The sequence below is a fragment of the Haplochromis burtoni genome, unplaced genomic scaffold, assembly GCF_018398535.1.
Source record: "Haplochromis burtoni strain Fernald_Lab_line unplaced genomic scaffold, NCSU_Asbu1 Contig_133, whole genome shotgun sequence".
Lineage (NCBI taxonomy): Eukaryota > Metazoa > Chordata > Actinopteri > Cichliformes > Cichlidae > Haplochromis > Haplochromis burtoni.
Genome location: NW_024582494.1, coordinates 912,693 through 932,867, shown reverse-complemented (window position 1 = coordinate 932,867; position 20,175 = coordinate 912,693). Strand labels below are relative to the sequence as shown.

The following is a 20,175-nucleotide window of genomic DNA, read 5'->3' as shown; positions in this document are numbered from 1 at the left end:
CACATTAGCGGACACATGACAACAACAACACCGTCCGTCAGCGGGCCACGAGCCAGCGAATCCAGTACACAAACCACCATTTTGGAGCTGCTGTTTCCTCAGTGTGGCTGCTTCTAAAATAAGAAACCCAGGAGGGGAAAAGCTCTCCAGTGAATCCTTCTGTAGTTTATACTGCTGCTGTTTTTACACGATACACGGTGCTGGGATTGCAAAATGAGTGTGAAGTTCAAGCTGTTCCTTTGACAAATGGCTTTGCTTGTTTCCCACATAAAATATAAGCCCCCAGGAGGAATGCTGGGTTAAGTCGCCTTTATCACCAACCATCTCTCTTCCTGCTGCCTGCCTCGACCAATAACAGCAGAGCGAGGGGGGGCTGGTTCCACTGAGCTCATGGGGGACAAGGATGCAAGTTTGCGAGCTGAGTTTTAATGTCCATGTGCAAATATGTGAGCAAGGCCAGAGCTGCGTCCCATTGGCTGTTTTTGTGCCTCTTTTACTCCCAGGAGGCAAGAAAGGGAACACTGAGGTACTGGGCCGGGGCTAGAAAGAGGGCGATGGTCGGCATTAGCACAAAGGAGGTGGAAGCGTTGGGACGGGTTCCTGTTTGTCGGTTAAAGCAGAAAATAATCTGTTGCACCTGCGATAAATATTTTACCTCATGAAACTTTGTACACTGGTTGTTTAATACTGAAGATGACGCTGCGTCAGTGGAGCAGCCTGCGACTGCATGGACGTCCACCAGCGTCCTTCTGAACATCAACGGTCCCTCTGATGCAGCTCGGAGTCTGTGCGCCTTCAAGGTCGCCTCTGCGGTTGCGACCCGTCTCGTTATTGGATAGCAGTGATGGATGTGGAGAACAGCTTGGATGACAAACTCAGCTCCTAGTCGTCTTCGACTGGACGTATGTCTGTAGGAGGCACTGTCTGGCGCTATACTGCACGTGCTGATTGAAACAAATGCTCTCGGCTCTTTGTCTCACGTATACCGCTGACGGAGATAACTGAGTCAGTAGCTACGACACATGGAGCGTCTCGCCAGTTCAAGATGATCGTATCTGCATGGTGGCTGTTTGTTTGATCTTTAGGAGAAATACTGAAATTGATCTTTTAGAGCCAGCTCCCATTTCCTAGTATTTTGCGTCAGAGGAGCCAGACTTTCACGAGGGTTTTATAAAGTTTTTCTTTGTACGTCGGCTGCTTTTCCATTCATGTTCAGTCTAGTCCTTGTACCTGACCGTTTTCATAGAAATGCTTATGCACTCGCTTATGAATCTCTCAAGCATAAAAAGACACCTAACCTAAGCAATGAACCAGTGTTGTGTCCGCACAACCGATAATTTAGCAAAGAACCGGTTTTTAATTGTACGCAAATAATTTGTTCCATTTCTGCCAAAGACAACAGTTTAAAAGACATAAAGCAATGTTTTTGCACTAAGCATATCTCAGATTCAAGGAAGCAGCACAAATGAAGGGCAGAAGAGTATCTGAAGGTCACAGGAAAAACATCCAGCATCAGAAATGTGCTACGAGGAAGGGCGGCAACATTGTTAACGCAGTAAAACAGACAAACCTGGATCAAAAATAAGTAAATAAATCAGCCATGACCTCCACATTACTGAAGCAGTGTGAGATCATCTCGACAGAGACGAGAACAAAAGGCGGCCAACATCCAACAAAGAGCTCTGAACGTCCTTCAAGAAGGCCGAACTCCTCTCACAGAAAGGCAAAGAGCGCTCGTCTCACAGAGTTCACGCTTATATCCTGTCTTTACATGCAGGTTTGAATAAGTGGCTGCACCTATCTTCTATTTTCCTAGTAAAATATAAAGAAATGAGCGTCGGCGTTCTGGTCTCACAGTTCTGTGTACGGCGGGAAACAGGACGGTCTCCTCTTTGTTACGTTTGGTCAGCCTGTCGACAGGTGAACTCGGCCGCGGCTGCTGATGCCATCGGGCAGCGGCACCTGTTTACTGTCTCCCCTCGACCGCTCAGACGCTCCCCTCTGTGCTGATTTAATTTAGTCCTCATTCTACTTTTTACAATCTCATTACTAAGACGCACACATCCACGGCTGTTTACCTCTGCCTGTCCAATGGTCTGCGGCGGAGAATCACATCTGTTGTACAGCGGCGTTGTGGTGTCGAAGCGAGTATCATATTTAGAAGCTGGCCGCAGAAGCTCGGGTTTTACTGCACACTAAAAACTCATTGAACACTTTGTTCTTGCTTATTTTGTTACGCCGCGAGCAGCCGAGCGAGCTGCGTGCTTCGCGAAGCTCGTCGCTCACGTTTTTCCCATCGCTCCCTGGTGACGGGCGCTGGAGCGGTTTATATAAAAAGTGCACTTCCACAAACTTCTCCCCGCGCATCACATGCGAACGTTCTTCCTCCCGCTCACACACGGATCTGCACACCAGCAGCATTTCTTAGAATAACAGCGGTGCAGCAGCCAGCGGAGCTGCAGGGCCGGGCTCCTCTGTTTGCTCTCATCGTGTTTGTTTTGGCAGCAGCTCGAGAGAAAATTCTTGTCTTTCATTGTTTGCTACGTTTGTGTGTAAATCTGCTTCGTGGTTCAGTTACTCTAATGTGTGATGTTACGCTCACACCTCCACTTAGGAGCGTGATGTTATTCACGCCGCTGGCCTTGGTGCGGTATATTCTGAGCCAGTTGGGGCTCGAGGATCGTTGGTTGGATGGAGTCTGGCTGAAGTACGTAAGCTGTCGTTTTCAGTCTGTCACAGGGAAAAGACACAGAGCCGAGTTTAGGAGCTCAAGACTCTGGTGCTTATTTCTTAGAAATGCTCTCGCTGTATGACTGCAACGTGCCGTGTTATAATAATAGGATCCTGTGAAGCACGTTCCTTACACTGAATACAGTGTTTGCCATTCGGGTCTCTCAGCATTCAGCACGATGAGAGGATGGAAACCAGTAAAGTAGTCGGTGTACACTGGAACACGAGGCTGCAGTAACATTGAGGTCAAATCCATGCTTGAGTGAGACTCGCTGGGATAAACAGGCTGCTGTTGCCTCAGAAATTAGGCCCAGTTCACCAGTTTGTGCTACAGAGAAATAAACTGGTGTGTTTAAACTGCAGTGTTGAGTTTTCAGAGCGTTTTCGTCTCTTGGTAACAACAGGGATAAATAACAATGTCAGCTCGGCTTCTCCCTGTTTACCTCTGGCTGCTGTGTTTCTCTGTGCACCACCCACACACCCACCCACTCACTCCCACTGACGGTTGGAGGGGGCCTCTGCTGACAACACCTGCACCTCCAAGGATGAGCAGGGCCTCTTCAGCCCCCCCCCCTCGTGTTGTATGTGCTGTGTTCTTTATTCTTTTGTCCTTCACGCTGGTATGAATTATTATTTCTGTGCACGCACACACGTATGGTGTTATGACACAAACAGGTACTCCTTTGTGGTTGGATGGTTCTCCTCCAGAAGTCGCCTGCTGGGAAAATCCCTCAGCTTGATTTTGTTCCCCCAGCCCAGGCCCCTGAAGGGACACCATGTGCCTCAGTCTGGCTTAAGATCCACGTTAGGCCCAGACTGCAGCTATAAGAGAGGCGAGCACCTCCAGTGTTGTTGGAGGATCTTTTGGAATAAAGTCGTAGACGAATTAAAGAGCTCGTTTGCAGGTGTCCGACACGCACATGTAGATTTGTACCAATCTGGAGTTTAAAACACTTTCTGTCATTTCCAAAGACTCACTTATTTTGATTGTGCAACTCTTATTTCACTCTGATTTTACAGAAGAGAGGATACCGTGTCCTTTATTTATTAGAGGTGGGAATCACCATACATCCCACGATACGATATTATCACAATACTTAACGCACGATACGATATTATTGCAATTTTTTAAAAATATTTTGCGATATTCAGATTCTGTACCATAAAGGTAAACTTTATCAATATTCATTTTATCTAATATCAAAGTCTCGCACTCAGTCTTTCTCTCATTTCAGTTTTATTGTTGACAAACTGAACGGTTTGTATTACAGTCTAGTCCAACTTAACTGAATGCAACCATCTGGTACAATTAAGCTATTCTGAACTATGCAATTATGAAAACTATGCAGCCCCTTCAGCAACTGAAGAATTTGAAAGTAAATTAAAACAAAATATAATTTTACATTAAATAAAAAAGTTTTAAACTTAATTAAAATAAAACATGTCTTAAATTAAAATAAGTAAACTGTCATGTTTATTGCTGCCATAAAACAAGTTAAACACATTTGACAGTGTCAGGATTCTTGCTCAGAAAAAGGATCAACATGCTCTGAAGTCAGAGCACAAAAACCTTTTTTGTAACAAAATATCGATTTCTGCTGTCCCTGATCGATACATTATTAGCAAACAAAATATCACGATACTACACAGTATCGATTTTTCCCCCACCCGTATTATTTATGACATGAAAGTGGGCCATAAACATGAAGATGTTTGTTTTTTGGATACTTTGAGGGAATATTGAAACGCAGAATTCAGGATTACTCAGTTCAGACTCACATTTGCAGAAATTAAAGGTTTTGTTTCTTTGTCTTCTGCTGCCAACGGTGAAAAAGCAGCTTCGGCAGGTTTCCTGACAGAAACGGTGAGGGTGGCACTAACCTGGACTTCCTGTCATGTACTTTGAAGCAGATATATGACGGGCTTCAATATTTCATGTAGTGCTCTTTACAAATAATGTTTTTACGCTAAAGCAAAGTTTTATTTGTTTTGCTAATTTGTTCAAACAGCTGTGTTGATACTTCTGAGGGCGTTTACTTAGATAACGGCTCGTAAACCAGAGTGAGTGAATGTATTAATTATAGTTTTCAGGTGTCCATATAAATGCAAGAACATGTTTGTTGGTAATATTTTAGATATTTTAAATAGACCATAAATGTATGACCATCGTAATGACTCTGTAAGTGAATAACATGTCGGCTACTTAATCTTGCTTTTGAGGAGACGCCCCACAAATTCGAGGAGAGGAAAACGAGCCTGGGGGAGGGGACGCAGTCCTGCCGCTCTGTGCTGGTAAATCCACGTGGTTTGGTTGTCGTACTTCGCTAAGTGTTTCCCCCGCAGTGGCCGCGTGCCTGCACCGCCTGCTCGACCCCTCGCACCCCAGGCTTTTTTCTGGATCTTTCCTTTCAGCGCGTTTTCCTCCCTTTGAGCTTCACCCTTCCGCCTCGCCCTCCACCTTCCGTTCACCCGTCGCCTCTCCCGTGTGTCCGTATCGCTGCGTGCATTTCGCGCAGGCTGCACTGGCCTCTGCTTTTCCTTCCTGGCGCTCGTCAGCGCCGTCGTCATGCCAGGGCACAGGGCGTCAGATCAGATCTTATTCTAGCGCGTCCCTATCACTCTAGGTGCTGCTGCATGATACGCGTGGCTCCTGGTAAGCTGTAGTGATGCGTCTCCTCCCCTCCATATGTAAAGCTTGTCGTTATAGGCATGCACACGCGTGTAATCCCCCGGTTCTCTGTTTGGCAGTTAATTGTGTGCTTATGGCAACTCTCTTCATTCTGGCAGTTATTGAAACTAAGATTTTAATTAGGGGAGGTTTCAGAGCGGCGTGCGCTCCATTAATGTTGAAGTGGTGGATCGGCGAGCAGACAGTAAGTTATCATCCCAGTCAGCTGACGTTAGGGTCCTGTTGAACATGTAAACTCTGTGGTATGTGTTTTATTCCTGTTCACACAGGAACAGGATGTTTTTGGGACACTTGGATTTAGTTGAACCGTTTGTTGGTCACCTGATGGCACAGCTTGTTCCCAGAGATGTAGCCGGTAGTTCGAATCCCGTCAGTGCACGGCCAACGCTCTCTTCCAGTCGCAGTTATCTCGACTCGACCGTGATAGGTTTTTGAGGTTTGAAGCGAGATGACTTGGGCCAAAAATATGACATCAGCAGACTGCATGCCACTGATTGGCCGGGAAGTGACGTGGTAGGATGAGTCACGAGAGCGACTCCTTCACAAGACTCAAATCTGCCATTTTTTGAAACCTGGCAACGAAGGTAACGGCTGCACCTAAATCAACACCGTGCAGACGTTTACAAGCCGGTGTAGCATCGCCTCCATCGTTGGCTTCTGTTTGTGTCGCATAGAAATGACATCACGGCCGCCGCTCACAGTGAGGTGGGACTGGAGCAGAGTCGGTGCTGGTGGGAGAGACGCATTTCTCTCCTGGTGGATTCAGTCCTGAGGTTTGACTGGTGTCATCAGCACTTCCAGTTCAGGACAAAAGAAAAAGGGGAACGTGATGAAACGCCAGAGTACGGGATGTCTCGATATTTCCCAAAGTCCTCTGATCCATGTGAGTCTGAGTCACTGTTGTGATTATGACTAACACCCTCCATGATGAGCCACACCGGCCCCCGGAGACACCACGGTCGGGTGTCTCAGCTGTTTTCATTGGCTGCTCGCTGCGCTGATGGAAAGATGGCTCTCACCGTTTGATAACCACAGCTTTATTTTTCCTTGGGAAAAATGTTCTAATCTGTATATGTTACAGTTTGTAACCAGGTACGTTTCAGGTCGGTGGCTGCTCTCTACACACCGTTGTGCACCTGATCTTATTTACTGTCAGCCTGTTACGCTACAAAGATTTGTGCCCTTTATCGAATGTAATTCTTCCAGACTTTAGTCAAGCAGCAACAGCACCACCATTGTTGTGTCGGGTCAGGGGTTAAAGGGCACGAAGGAAGGGTCCGTTTTCTTCCAACAAAGGAACGTCATTAGAACATGTTTGCAACACGTGAGCCGTGTGCTGTGTTTTCAGTTTGGGAATGTGACAGGCCTGTTTCTCCGAGTCGTGATGAAGAGTTTCCCTCCTTCCTCCCAGACTAAAAGCTTCTTCCTGAGGCCCTGTGGGAAGCGAGTGGAAGGAGGAGACGGGCAGGATGGGAGTCTTCCGATTTTTGTAAAAAGAGCAGAGGGGGCATGTTTTTAACTGAGAGCTCTTTAACTTTAGCTGTTTTGGTTTTTTGCCGCCTATATTTTTCCATCTGTCGGAACGAAGCGTTCCCTTGAAATTCCTCAAGTCTTTAGAAGCCCTCCCATCTTTTCTGAAGCTGCACGATTGACATGTGCATCCACATTGTGCTCTTCTCTGCGCGTGCACGCACGTGCGCACACCTCTCCCCATGCACCGTGGCTCTATGTAGTGCTATGCTGTGAATATGAAATAGGACAGCCAGCATCTGCAGTGCAGCCATCCCGCCCTGGCCTCACACTGTGACTGCTGCTCGCTGCAGCTGGTCGGCCTGCACAAACACACCAGCACGGAGCTTTGTGCGCGCGCTCGTGTTTTCTTGTCTGTTCATTTGTTTGTGTGAAATCATTTCCTTGTTTGTCCTGCTTTTGATTTCAGGCAGACGTCGTGTTTACCTGCAGACGCTCTGTGCGTGTTTGTCTGCGCATGCTCGCTGCTACCTTTTAATCTACACGCAGCATCTGTGCTGCCGAGTGTAACCCAGTTAAAGGAAAACAGAAACTTGGCTCCAGCTTTCATCGTGTCGCTGAATAAAGGCCACATGGTCCAGTTTCATTATTGGTTTGTACATTAAATGTTATCAACCAGAGAAACACACAACAAGCAAAAGTTTAAGTGGTTCATTTGTGTCTTAATAACAAGAATTTAATCAGATAATCTGTTTATTCATTACTTATACAGTTTATTCATGTCCTTTCAAGGCTTCGGTAAAAAGTCCAGTTTCTTGGCATCCTGGACTCCACGCAGCCCTCGCCTCGGTCAGAAGGTCTACGCGAACTCAACGCCCCTGAAATACAAGAAAGCCTGAAAGAGGAAAGGAGGCAGGGAAGAAAGAAGGACGGAGTGAGGAAAGAGGACAGGAGGAAGGGAGAACTGTGACAATCGGGCCTTTGAAAAACTCGAGGACAGAGAGCAATTTGAGTTGTGTCTTTGACTTTCTCTGTGTCTAATGTGAGGAGATAATGGGCGGCTGAAGCAGAAGGAGAATGCTTTAAAAAACACCTTAGTCATGAGCGGGCCACGGCGCAGCACCGCCGATTAAATTAACCCGATGTGGACGGGTATTTATCCAAGAACAGCTACGGTCCATAAAACGGCACCGAGCAGCGCCGAGCAAAGGTGTCGAGTCACCGTCTGCAGAGTGTTTTACATGTAAGCTTCAGACAAACAGGAGCTGCAGCTGAGTCCACGCAGGTGTTCAGGTTCCTCCGTCTGACGGCAGAGTTTGGGCCTGTGATCGATTCATCGTAAACTGTTAAAGGCTGTTTGTGTCTGAGTTTTATGTGTGTGTGTGTGTGTGTGTGTGTGTGTGTGTGTGTGTGTGTGTGTGTGTGTGTGTGTGTGTGTGTGTGTGTGTGGTGTGTTGTGTGTGTGTGTGTGTGTGTGTGTGTGTGTGTGTGTGTGTGTGTGTGGATACGAGTAGTCCTCTGGGTTAAGGAAAATCCTGAGGTCTGTGATGCAGGTGTCTCACTGTCTAGATGAATGTTTTGTCCGCTGCGTCTCTCCATCACCTTCCCACCAAACTACCCAGTCAGCAAATCCTGCAAGACTTCTGTGTGTGTGAGTTTATGTTGATCTCAGTGATGTCTGACTGTTTTGTCTACCACTCTGTGTGTGTGTGTGTGTGTGTGTGTTGTTTTTATTTGCGGGTGTATTTCATGTTTGCGTCTAATGTCAGAAAAGCTCGAGCTGGTGGCAGTGCGACAAATTAAAGCTGCGTCACAGAGGAGGGGAGAGCAAGGAGACGTGGCTCGTCGCAGGATAAGGGTTAACACGGATCAGTAGGTTCGGAGGTCGGTAACGACACGAGCATCAGAAAGTTGCAGAGAGTGTGTGAGTGTGAGTTCAGTTCCACCCTGAGCATCTGCAGTGAGATCCGGTGACTGGGGTTTTCTCGGCGGGGTGATTTATCACCTGCGACGAGACGCACTACGGTGGGGTGGGACCGAGGGAAAGGAAGGTGCCGAGGAGGGTCAAGAGGGGGGGAAAGAAAGAAGAAGAAGCAGAGTGGAAAAGGTCAAAGTGGTTGTAAATCTTTACGGGGCAGAGAGATGACGCGAAGGTGAGGCGTTACCGTGAAAGACAGGACACGAACACAGCCAGAGGGGAATCTAAGAAAATGCCTGTTGGGAGCATGCAGCTAATTACTGCAGACGGTCTATGTCTGGACTCGTCTCCATGGTAACAGGACGGGCCAGCAGGGCTGGCCGGCGCACAGGAAGACACAGACGAGGAAATCGATGAACAGACAGACAAAGCGGGGAGCGACACCACGCTCATTAAACCACATTCCCCCCTTTTCAAACTGTTTATCTTCGTGTCTGCGTTCGTGAAAATGAATTAGCCTCACGTTAAGGAGAGCTTCAGCTGCAGCAGGCCGAGCTGGAGATCACAAGAGATAAGGAAAAACAGTAAGTCTGGCCATGTGTGGAGAAGGTTTCTCCGTTCTCACAGACTCAGTTTCCTTTCATTGCGATCGATGGACGCTTCGATTAAACTTTGTAGCACTGAATCGCAGCTGTAGAAGGAGCGCTATAGCTGCACGGCTGTACAATAAAGCACGCGTGTGCTTGTTCGGCCATTGGGGCGCTGCAGGGTCATGATGACGGGCTATCAGAGAAGGAGGTGCAGATATTCGGGCCTTGCTTCTTGACACTCGTTTGGGGAGACCGGCAGAACGCTTCTGTTTATGGAAGTGGAAAGAGTCGACATGTTGAGACGGGCATGTCAGATATGTGGCAGGAGCGTGCGATAGGAGAGAATAGTGCGCTGTGAGGTATATACCCTGATAAAAACAAAGCACACAGGCCGTAATGACACTACAGCCTGTGTGTGTTCTGTTTTCTAAGGTTTGACCTAAAGCGAAGGCTGAACTCGTGATGAACCAGGCCCTGCTCTTCCAGCCACTTCCACCCTCGGTAACCCAGCCTCGTTTCATTTTGCCAGCACACATGTTGCCCTTTGTTCTTCGTGCCACTTTTGTATCAGGTTTCTTGTTATAGATAAAGGTCGTGAGCGTTTCTCTGAACACAGCTTGGCACAAACAGTCCATCGTCCCAAAAAGCCTCCAGGTCAGCAGCAGGTTCACAGCCAAAATCTTCCCGCTGTAAGGTGACCCTGCTCACCGCTGCACCACCCAACCCCACACCTGATGCTAAAGTCAGACCCCGTGGCTCGGTAAACCACCCGGTTTCATTTAGATGTCCAAACATGTTGGATCCGGGCTCCAGTGTGTGAGCGTCACACGGTCACTGAGTCGGTGACGGATCCACAGGATTATAAAAGTAACGCCGATGGAAAGGGAGGAGCTGTGGTGGCGATACGCTGCCTGCAGTTTGTTTTTCCTGTCGGCTGTCTCAGTATTTACTTATTAGAAGTGACACACGGAGCGCTTCTCAGGAAACGGCGATCAGTTCCTGAGAGCTCGTTTGAATAACGTTGTTTGCAGCTCTTCCTCTGGTTCGCTGCACTGTGAAGTTAGTCTCGTTTCTTTGGCAACAGCTCACCAAATAAAAAGTGCTGGACGGCGTGCGTTTTTCTGGCAGATTAAAAACGAATAAAGTTTTGTTGTTTTATGCCACGGATGGTTGTTTTTGTAACAAACCTGCTGTGGTGCTTCACAAGGATTTAAGACTTTGTTCTTCTTCGTTTGAGGTAAAATGAGTAGAGAACAGACGGGCTTGTTCAAACACTGGTGTTCAGCCTCGATTCTGCAGTCGCTCATTCGGACTTCAGCCACTAGACTGATTGTTGACAGGAGAGACGGCGTGATTGGTGCGTGTGTGTGACCTGTGGGGGAATATCGGCTCGAAGCATAAAGGGTTAGAAAAGATCGGACGTTGGTGTTCGTCAGAGCCCGACTCTCCTCCACCTTCTGCTTCCTCACGTCAGCTGTTCTCTGTCTTCCTCTCCACCTCCTGTCTTTCCCCCCTCTGCTCTTTCCGTAGCCTGTGTTGCATTTCCGTGAACGGCGGCGTGGCTTTCGTGCTTCTTGACGACGCCGGTGTCACTCTGGTCCCTCCCAGCAATCAGCGTGTTTTTGTTTACACCCGTTCCCCTCCCTCCAGTCCCTCAGGACAAATATCTTACATCAGATCACTCCAAGCATTTATAGCAGTGCGTTTGAAGCTCAGGACTCCCACCGTGGCCAAATATAGTAAACTGTGTGTGGATGAGTAAGAGCGTGCGTGTCCTGAGTGAGCAGCTCTGGGGTAAAAACCTGTTTGTTATTGTTCCCAGCTCTTTGCCTGTAGACACCGCGGCCAATTAAAGGGGAGGTTTTAAGTGTTATGAGCAGGAAGTGTTGCGTGTGTGGCTGCACGCTATTGGCTGCCCGGCTTTCTCCCGCGTTCTCCCCCGAGGATCGAGCAGCCGGGGCTTTTACTGCCGTGGCCAAATGAAAGGTAAACGTAGGCACACCTTTGATCACGCCTCGCGTTTAAACACCTTTACTGGAACTGTGTGCATGCGTAAGGAGGAGGCGGGCAAGTGATTCAATGACACTGAGAGCTTTTACGTGTGTTTGTGTTTGGCTTAATGAGAGAGAACCTCTCCAGGATGCTGCCGCTGCCTCCTCGTCTTGTTGTGCCAGCGAAATCATCCCTTCGTCCGTGGCTCCCCCTCCCCTTCCCCACCCAGCATGAAAACAAAACAAGGCGCTGTATGAATGAAAGTGGGAGGGGCAGAGTGGCCTAGAAAGGCAGGCAGGCAGATAGAGCGGTAGATAGTGGTGCAGGGCAGGGTGAGACTGGGATGGAGAGGACACTGGAGTAGGAGGGGATGAGTGAGCGAGCATGTTTGGCATAGTAGCTAACCCGCGTTAGTGTGAGCAGACACGGTCCTGCTGCAGTGGTGGTGTTTGTGCTGCACATGTGCAAACTGCACGCTGCTTCTGTGAAGAATAACAGACATTTTGTCGTCTCGTGGATTTGATTGAAAAAAATGAGCCTCTGTTTCTGGCTTTGGGTAAACGGATCGAGCCTTTAGCTTGGCCCCCCCTCGGCAGCCGGTCTTCCCTGGCGTGTTGGCTTCTTAGCTGCATCTGCTCCTTCCCACCTGTCCCAGCACGGCCAGGGTTAACCCTGGGAGTCTCTCCCCTCCAACATGGAAGAGACCATTCAGTGGCTGCCTCCCCCAGCCAGCTAGCACATTGGCTAAAGCTTAGGGTGGATCCAGAGGGCTGGAGCGATTCTCCGGCATGGATCTGGATCAGCCCTCCCCTTCACCATTATGCGGCGGAGTGGAGGGTGAGGGCGGGGAGGAGCTGTGCATTCTTCTCGGTTGTGCGCAGCAGCGGCGTCTTAACGGCACTTAGTAAAGAAGATGTAGAGGAGCGACCTCCGCATGAACTACCCCAGAGGACGGAGATGGTGTTTTTCCCTGCATTAGTCATTCTCCCTCTCCGGGGTTTTTCCCCCGGCTGCTCCCTTCATTATTGTTCCTTTCTTTAACCTCGTTACCCCACCCCATCCTCACCCCTTGCCACAACCCTGTCTGTCCCCTCCGCTTTTACTCAGGCAGCACAATGGGCCGCCCTCTCGTGCAAAAGGAGGCATGCTGGGGTGGGAAGGTGGGGGCCCTGGATGTAACCTTGGCAGCAAGAGTTGTCCTCAACAGAGGCTGCATCCCACAAAAGCTGCAAACATTGCCCCCCTGGCACCTTTTTAGGCTGTTCATCAGCGTGACACCTGAATAATGTTTCCCCTTCAGTTCTTCGCTGCTAGAAGAGCGATCGCAGCTCGGCTCACGCGATCAATTCAGACATCGCACACGCTATACAAGCACACGTCACGTGGGTTAACGGACACGGAGCCCTCATCCTCCAGACTAAAGCAGGACAGAGGAACATGAAAATGTTTGAAGCTTGTTTTACATCCGTTTGTCCTGTTAACACACGGCATCAGAGCTGAACCCGCCGGGGACACGGTGAGATGACCGAAGGGCTCGTCCGGTCGAGACGAGACGTGTTTTACTGAACAGGCTCTGAATTAAGGGGAACTCTCTGAAACAGTGTTTGTAACATTTTTACCACCTTCTCTAACACCTGCTGAACTTTCAGGCTTAAAATACTGATCAGTTCAATCTTCTTTTATTGCCAATATTTTACTATGAAGACCAACTTCCAGCCTTCAGTTGTTACTTCTCCACTGCACAGCTGAGGGCAGTTTATCAGCGCTGTGGGCGCCGATGATAAAAAGGTTGGTGGTCGGTGTAACGTGAGATCTAATGAGTCTGTGGTCAGAGACTACTACAGTCAGCGGGTCAGACCGGACTGCTAATCTGATCACAGCTGACTCTTAGGCTCTTTCCCAATAGGTCCAAAAACTCTGGCGTGAGCCCGTGTCACATAGTGTTCAGCCTTTCAGCAATTAAGCCGGTTTCCTTGGCAACGCGGGCTGCTGCTGACCCTCGGGCGTAAACTGCTCAGGTGAAGTCGTGCAGTTTTCCAGCCTGAGCTGGTTTGATTTGTGCAGTCATGTGTCCATGAAGTACGTAAAGCGCATACTTACTAATAACATGTTAGTCAGTTCAGTCCACGTCACATACAAACACCCCCCCTCTGCTCCTTCAACCCCTCCCAGTATCCCAGTATCCACTTGCAGTGAACACTGGGATGTGCGTGCCTGAGGAGCAGACGAGCCTTTGTAGCTTCTCTCAGGTGTGAGATGACAAAGTCAGTGATGCAAATACCAGCGAGCGAACAAGGAAGTCCTCGTGTTTTGGGTTTTTTGACCTTTGTGTGGAGGTCAGACGTTTTCCATCTTGTGTTCTTCCTCATGGCTGCGCACGCTCCCGTTTTCTCTTTGAGCGACTGCAGCAATAACAAAAGGCCAACTACATACACACCTGTTTATAGTTCACGTGTGGATATAAACACCCAATATGCACGCGGTTCACTCGCTGCTCTCAGATCAGTGCGAACCACAGCTTGGTGGCCATTTCGCTGTGATGTTTGGTGAGCTGTGAGATGCTAAAAGGAGCAGCAGTGAGAAATATCGCTGTCAGCGCAGCCTTGTGTTTGAGCTCGTCACAGAAGCTGTCCGAACGGTGACGCCGGCGGGGGAAGCGGGATAAAACGCGTATGAGGAGAATATGTATGAGCTCACATTTAACCGCCTCTTCCCCCTTTCTGCTCGTCTCCTTTAGTGTGCGTGGACAACTGTAAGCACAGTGCCTGCACCCCCCAGGGCCAGTGCTGCCACGACCAGTGCCTGGGCAGCTGCTCTGAGCCGGGTAACGCCAGCAGCTGCGTGGCCTGCAGGAACCTCCAGCACGGGAACGCCTGCGTAGAGAAATGTCCTCCTGGATACTATATCTTCAGAGGGTGGCGCTGTGTCAGCTTTGCTTTCTGTCAGGTTGGTAATAATTGCAGTTAATCACCAGTTCATTAATAAACTCGTGTAATTACATTTTCCCCCCACTTGTTGTACTTGTTCCTATACTCAGGACCTCCACAACCAGTGTAAGCAGACTCGGAAACAAAACCAGGACCGGGACTCGGGCTGCCATGAATACGTCATCCACAGCGGAGCCTGTATCCCAGAGTGCCCTTCCGGATATTCCAGTATAAATTCCACTACGTACGTCTGGCTGACACACAAACGCACGCACAAACCTCGCTGATGGTAGCTGTCGTCACATGGTTGTAAATGTCATCCCACCGCCACTCTGTGGTCACCGAACACATTTGCACAGAAGGGAACTTTACATTTGTTTGTTACACTCGATAAGTTATGTAGCGATGCAGGTAAGTCCCCGTCTGCTCCAGCTTCTCCTCGTGTTGCCTCTTAATGTCTTCTGCTCAGGTGTTCACCGAATCTGAAATGGGACAGAGAGCATAAATACAGCAAAGCACACGCAGGCACAGGGCAACCTGTATGTGATGGTTGGCCCCGCTTTGTGCAGTCCTTAGTAACCGTGCGTTACTATTTCACTGGAAACCTGAGCTGGATGAGTCACAAACTCAGCAGCACATCAAATAAAGAAAAGGCAATATTTGCAGGAGAAGTTACCACGCAGCGCTGAAGACACAGTTTCCATTTAGGCATTAGCTACATGATTTCATATGCAAATTAGTCCTCTGATCTCAGCCGCTGCAAATACGTCCCCGGTTTGTTTTCACGGCCTCCGTCACATTTTGTTCTCGGTGATTACTCAGCTGCATCGGCGAAGGCACAACGCTGTCCAGAGAAGTTCATAAAACTTTTAGTACGGAGATTATGTGTTTTTAATTTGCTTAAATGAGGTTTTATTTTGCGTGCAAAAAACACTTGAGAGTTTTGATTCGTCTGGAAACCACATATGAGGATCCTGTGCTCCCAGTGATGTTTAAACAGTCTGTGCTGGTGAGCGCGTCTCCTGCAGTTTTCATGGGAAATTTAGCAAAACACTCTGTGTGCATTTCAGAAAGGGTTTAAGAGTCAGTTTTATTTATTTATTTATATATAAATATATAAAAATGTTAATTCACAACAGCTCTCCCTTAAGACTCTTTATTTTGGAATTAAAGACCTTAAAAAATGAAAAGCAACCACACAGCAGTGCCACGGTCATATACAGCCAGGAGACCAAGTTCAATGCAGGAGCAGAAAATTAAAGTCAGAGTAATGAGGAATATCACAAACTAACCACCTCCTATGACCACTTTTAATAAATGTATAGAAATACATGTAGCTGTACACAATTGTATGTCTTTAACGTGAATTTCAGTTTTGACTGCGTCCCACCTGCAGTACCTCCGTGGCTCACCATGGGGCCGCAGCCCACACTTTGGTAATCACGGCGCTAAAAGCAAACTCTCGACGATATTGGGGAGCGTTTAAAAAAACCCAACCCTATGAACAGGAAGAAGAAATCTCGGGTAGATCCAGGCTCGGGGAGCGGCGGCCATCGCTGTGACCGACGTTAGAAATCTGGAGCCTCTTTTTTCAGTTTTCCACAGTGCACGTGTAACCTCGTCTTATTGATGTCTTAAATGTGACAAGAGCTTTTAATAAACAGACGTCCAACCTGTTTACCTCACAGCATATTCAGCTTTCTACGTGAAGGAGAGAAGAACATCCCGTCTCGTAGCTGTTGCTAAACACGCAGGACGTGCGTTTGTTTCGAAGAAAGCGTGTGTTTACATGCTTCCAGTGCACACACATACAGCCGAGGCAGCGAGGGCAACACGTTTGTCTCAGCAGCAGCTCGGAGAAATCCTCCCGCAGTCTGTCTGTGGCCGACGCTATCGATAGAGACGCGTTTCAGACTTAATTATTTCTTTTCTTTGAACACAGCTTGGCACAAACAGTCCATCGTCCTTATTTACTTCTTGATTGCAAAAAGGGTCGTCACCTAGCGTGAAGAAGAAGTGGAGTGAAGTTTGCAGACAGATGGTTAGGACTGTTGAGAAAGACTAAAAGTGGCGAGTGTGACAGGAAAAGCAGCGTTGGCTCTAACAGCAGCAGGTTGTGCGCTGCAGCCACAGGTGGCTGAATGATTGATGGTGTTTGTGTTTTTCTGGCGTACCTGCGTTTGTGCGCGTGCGTTTTTTGTTTATATATTTGCACGTGCGCAAACACGCGTTAGTGTTTATACGTGCAGAAGGTTCTGGCTCATTACCAGCAAAGTGTACAGACGGGTTACTTTTTCCAGGTGCAGACATGATGTTACAGAGAAGACGGAGTCATATTGTGTGTTTATTAGATAAACAATACCAACCAAGGCGTTTTAAAGCTTTTAGTACAAACAGCAGAAAAGGTAACAGCATTTAATCGTCACGCGCTTTAGAGAGAAATGCATCTCGCCAGCCTGCGGGGAATATCGCGTGCTTAGACGCAAAAGAGCATCGCTGTAAATCTCAGTCACACACCCCGAGGCCGAACGGCAGCCTTTATGTGCGCGTGTTGTTGTTTTTTGTGCGTCCTTGCACATCGATGCGTAATCCTGGGCAATACTTTCAGGCATGTCAAGAATGCCTTGGTTGTTATGTGCCAATGAACTACACAAAATGGAAATATTGGTTGGTCGCCAGGTGACGTCCACGGCCTGGAACGAGGCTCGATGTCCACGTCGTCATTGGGAATCTGTTGATTTTTGCGACATTACAGCCTGTTTTGGTTATAACGAGAACATGTGTCATCATCTGGCAGCAGCTCCACCCAGACAGACACGAGCACGCCCCGTCCGCCACTGCTTTCACACCCACGCCGTCCAACGTGAGCATGGCCCACCCATCGGTTTGCATCATGATGTTTTTGCTGGGACTCTTAACAGACTGCTGAGTAGGAGACCCTGCCTCCCTTTGGTGCCTCCAGCATTGTGCATGTGTGCATGTGCAGCGCTGTTAGCACGCATCTAAAGCAACAAAGACATGAGAGGTGTTAGATATGATGGAAGCTGCCCTGTAATTCATTTTTCCAGGTAGATATTAGAATAGAATTCAACTTTATCGTCATTGCACACGTCACAGGTACAAGGCAACGAAATGCAGTTTGCATCCATCCAGAAGTGCAGAATTAAGTAGAATTAAAAATTATTGTATTGTACAGAATGATTATTTACACAGAATTATACAGCAGTGCAGGTAAGTGAGATATGTGGATGATTTCTACAGAGGTGTGTAAAGTGCTGGTGGTTGTGAGTGGTGGTTCAGTGCATGTTATTATACTGTGTATTATGTTATATTAAGAGAGATGTGAAGAAACGCTTCATAACTGCATCTTCATCCTCCTCTGCTGGTCTAAAAAGAGTTTCCTCTTTCCTGGATGTGACAGCAGTACCGCTGTGCGTGCACGTACGCTCGCTCCAAACCAAAGCCTCTGTTCTCGACGGTTCGGGGAGTCCGAGTCACAGAGTTCAGCCGGACGGATCAACGCTGTCCCTTTAAGAGCTCCGGTCGGACGCCGCCTGTCTGCCTGTGTGTCTGTGTTTTTCACTACAACGGCCCAAAACATTCTGTCTACGCTGCAACTAGAGCGTTACTTCTGAGGAGCTGAATATACAATTTTCCATGTGGGAGAAAGAGACACAAAATATGCTTGGAGCTTTTCTTAAAAGTCACTGTTGTTCTGCAGAATTCATTACAGTGTATTTCCACTCACTCACAAGTCACAGAGAGAATGATTCGTCCACAGAGTGCGAGAAATGAGGAGCTTGATAAGGTGGAAACCACGAGGAGCCGGGCGTGGAGATCGTTTGGAGCTGTCAGCGTAGATGGGAAAAGCAGTACCTGTGGGGTGTTTCGTGCCACTGTGACTGTGGTAAATGGGGTGGCTGTCTGGGACGGGTGGTGGGCTTATTTTGGATAACTGCGTGTATGTGCGTTTGTGTTTCCTGCACAGAGGGAATATAATAGGAGCTGCACAGAATTAAAGCAGCGTGAGCTTATGAATAGCAGTACAACACAACAGCTTCCTTTGTTGGCTGCTTCCTGGGCACAGGGGCTCCTTTAAAGACGTCCCCGGGGCCTGAGTTTGGTGATCGGTATCTTTTCTAATGATCCAGAGCAATCCCCTGCCCCAGCTGACATGCACTCTACCTTTTTTAAGCAAACGTGAAAAACATTATAACTGAACATCCTCGATTCCCTCAAAATAGGAAATGGGGAAGTATACATGGAGGCTTCCTTGCCCTTCAGCCAGTGTGCAGCGTGTATGGCTAAAGCAGACCTGGGTGGGGACATCGAGGGTGGAAATGAAAGCTGGATTCTGCTCTTTTGAGAGTGCATCAAAAAAATAAACAGTGCTCATTTGTCAATGGAGCAGCACGTACCAAACTACTCGCTGCACATGCCAGGCCTTTTGTGAATGATTTTCTTGAAGGGCGCTATCAAGGCCTCATCGCCGCGTGTGTGTGTGCATATGATTACGTGCAAAAGCACGTTTGCAGTGGGAGGACATCGCTCTGAGAGCTGCAGCTGGCGCGCGAGTCTTGTTTCTTTTCTCTGTGACATTTTTTGCACTAAAACTAGCGGCAGAACATTAATCCTGTTAAATAAACCATTTTATTTTAGAGGTTATTAAATCATTTGAGAGAATTCTAGAGATTCACATAAGTGCAGCAGCTTATTGAGCGCATGTTTGATGGTTTCTTGTTTGATTCACCACCGTCACTTCCATTAAAAACAGATATATATGATTATATAAAGTATGCCCCACCAATACACCGATATACCGGTTGGAGGTCAATACTGATATTGACAGATTTTAACCATTTCGTCGTCAATCCACATTTCCGTTTTAGCCTTTAACCTGGACGTCTGTGGGGATTGACTCATTCTTGGAGCCAGCCTCAAGTGGACATGAGAGGAACTGCAGTTTCAGACACTTGAATGTTGGCTCGTGTTTGTTTTCTAATTTCCTTTGGACAAAGGGAGAAGAACCAGCAGCTATAACAGAGCAGATGGATGTCTGCCCATGTAGAAAGTCTGAATAGACCTCAGAAAAACTCCGCTGAACAGATTCGTCCTTGTTGTTTAAAACTGCGATGTCATCCCCGGCTCCGACCCACGGCGCTCCGCTATGTCACCGAGCATTCCTGCCTCATTCCAATTCTGATAACTGCACGCAGAAACATTTGAGGCATTTTCTGTGTGTTTCGCTCAGAAAACAGTTTTGTTTGCTTTAACCGAAGGCGTTTCTCTGCAGCGTCCCCGTTGTCTCCAGAAGTCCTGACCTTCAGCTAGTCGTGGCTCGCACACAAAGCTCGTTCATTAGGATTTTGATGTTGTGTGTTTCTCTGTGTAGGCTGACTTGCTCACGGTGTGCGGGCTTGTGTCCTAAAGAGTGTGTGGGAAACAAGACCATCGACTCGGTAACGTCGGCCCAGGCTTTGAGGGGGTGCACCATTCTTAAAGGCAACATGATCATCAAGATTCGAGGAGGCAGTGAGTACCACTTCCTGTTTCTCTCTCCGTGTCGCCTTCTTGTCCATTACTTGGGTTTCTTGACTTTCCCCCCTTTGTTAAAACTTTTTGAGCCTTTATCTGTATGTACCTGACCTCTGTCTGCTCTCATCAGCTGGTAGCTGTTTATGTGATGAACTGTCGTCTTTATAGATAACATAGCAGCCGAATTGGAGGCGAGTTTGGGTCAGATTGAAGAGATCACAGGCTACCTGACCATCCGCAGAGCTTACGCCCTGGTCTCCCTCTCATTCCTCCGCAAACTACGTGTCATCAGGGGGGAGCAGCTCGAGGCAGAGTAGGTCTCCT

General features: G+C 48.0%; 1 protein-coding gene across 4 annotated transcripts in view; it reads left to right on the top strand.

The window, feature by feature from the left end:
* Positions 1–20,175, top strand: part of insrb (insulin receptor b) — a 70,343-nt gene that overhangs the window by 32,630 nt on the left and 17,538 nt on the right. For 2 of the 4 annotated variants that reach the window (XM_042224272.1, XM_014336389.2), the window contains 4 exons: positions 14,127–14,335; positions 14,427–14,560; positions 19,709–19,848; positions 20,020–20,164. In XM_042224272.1, coding sequence (XP_042080206.1) covers positions 14,127–14,335; positions 14,427–14,560; positions 19,709–19,848; positions 20,020–20,164 — 628 coding nt within the window. The other 2 variants (XM_014336394.2, XM_014336393.2) reach the window with 2 other exon arrangements.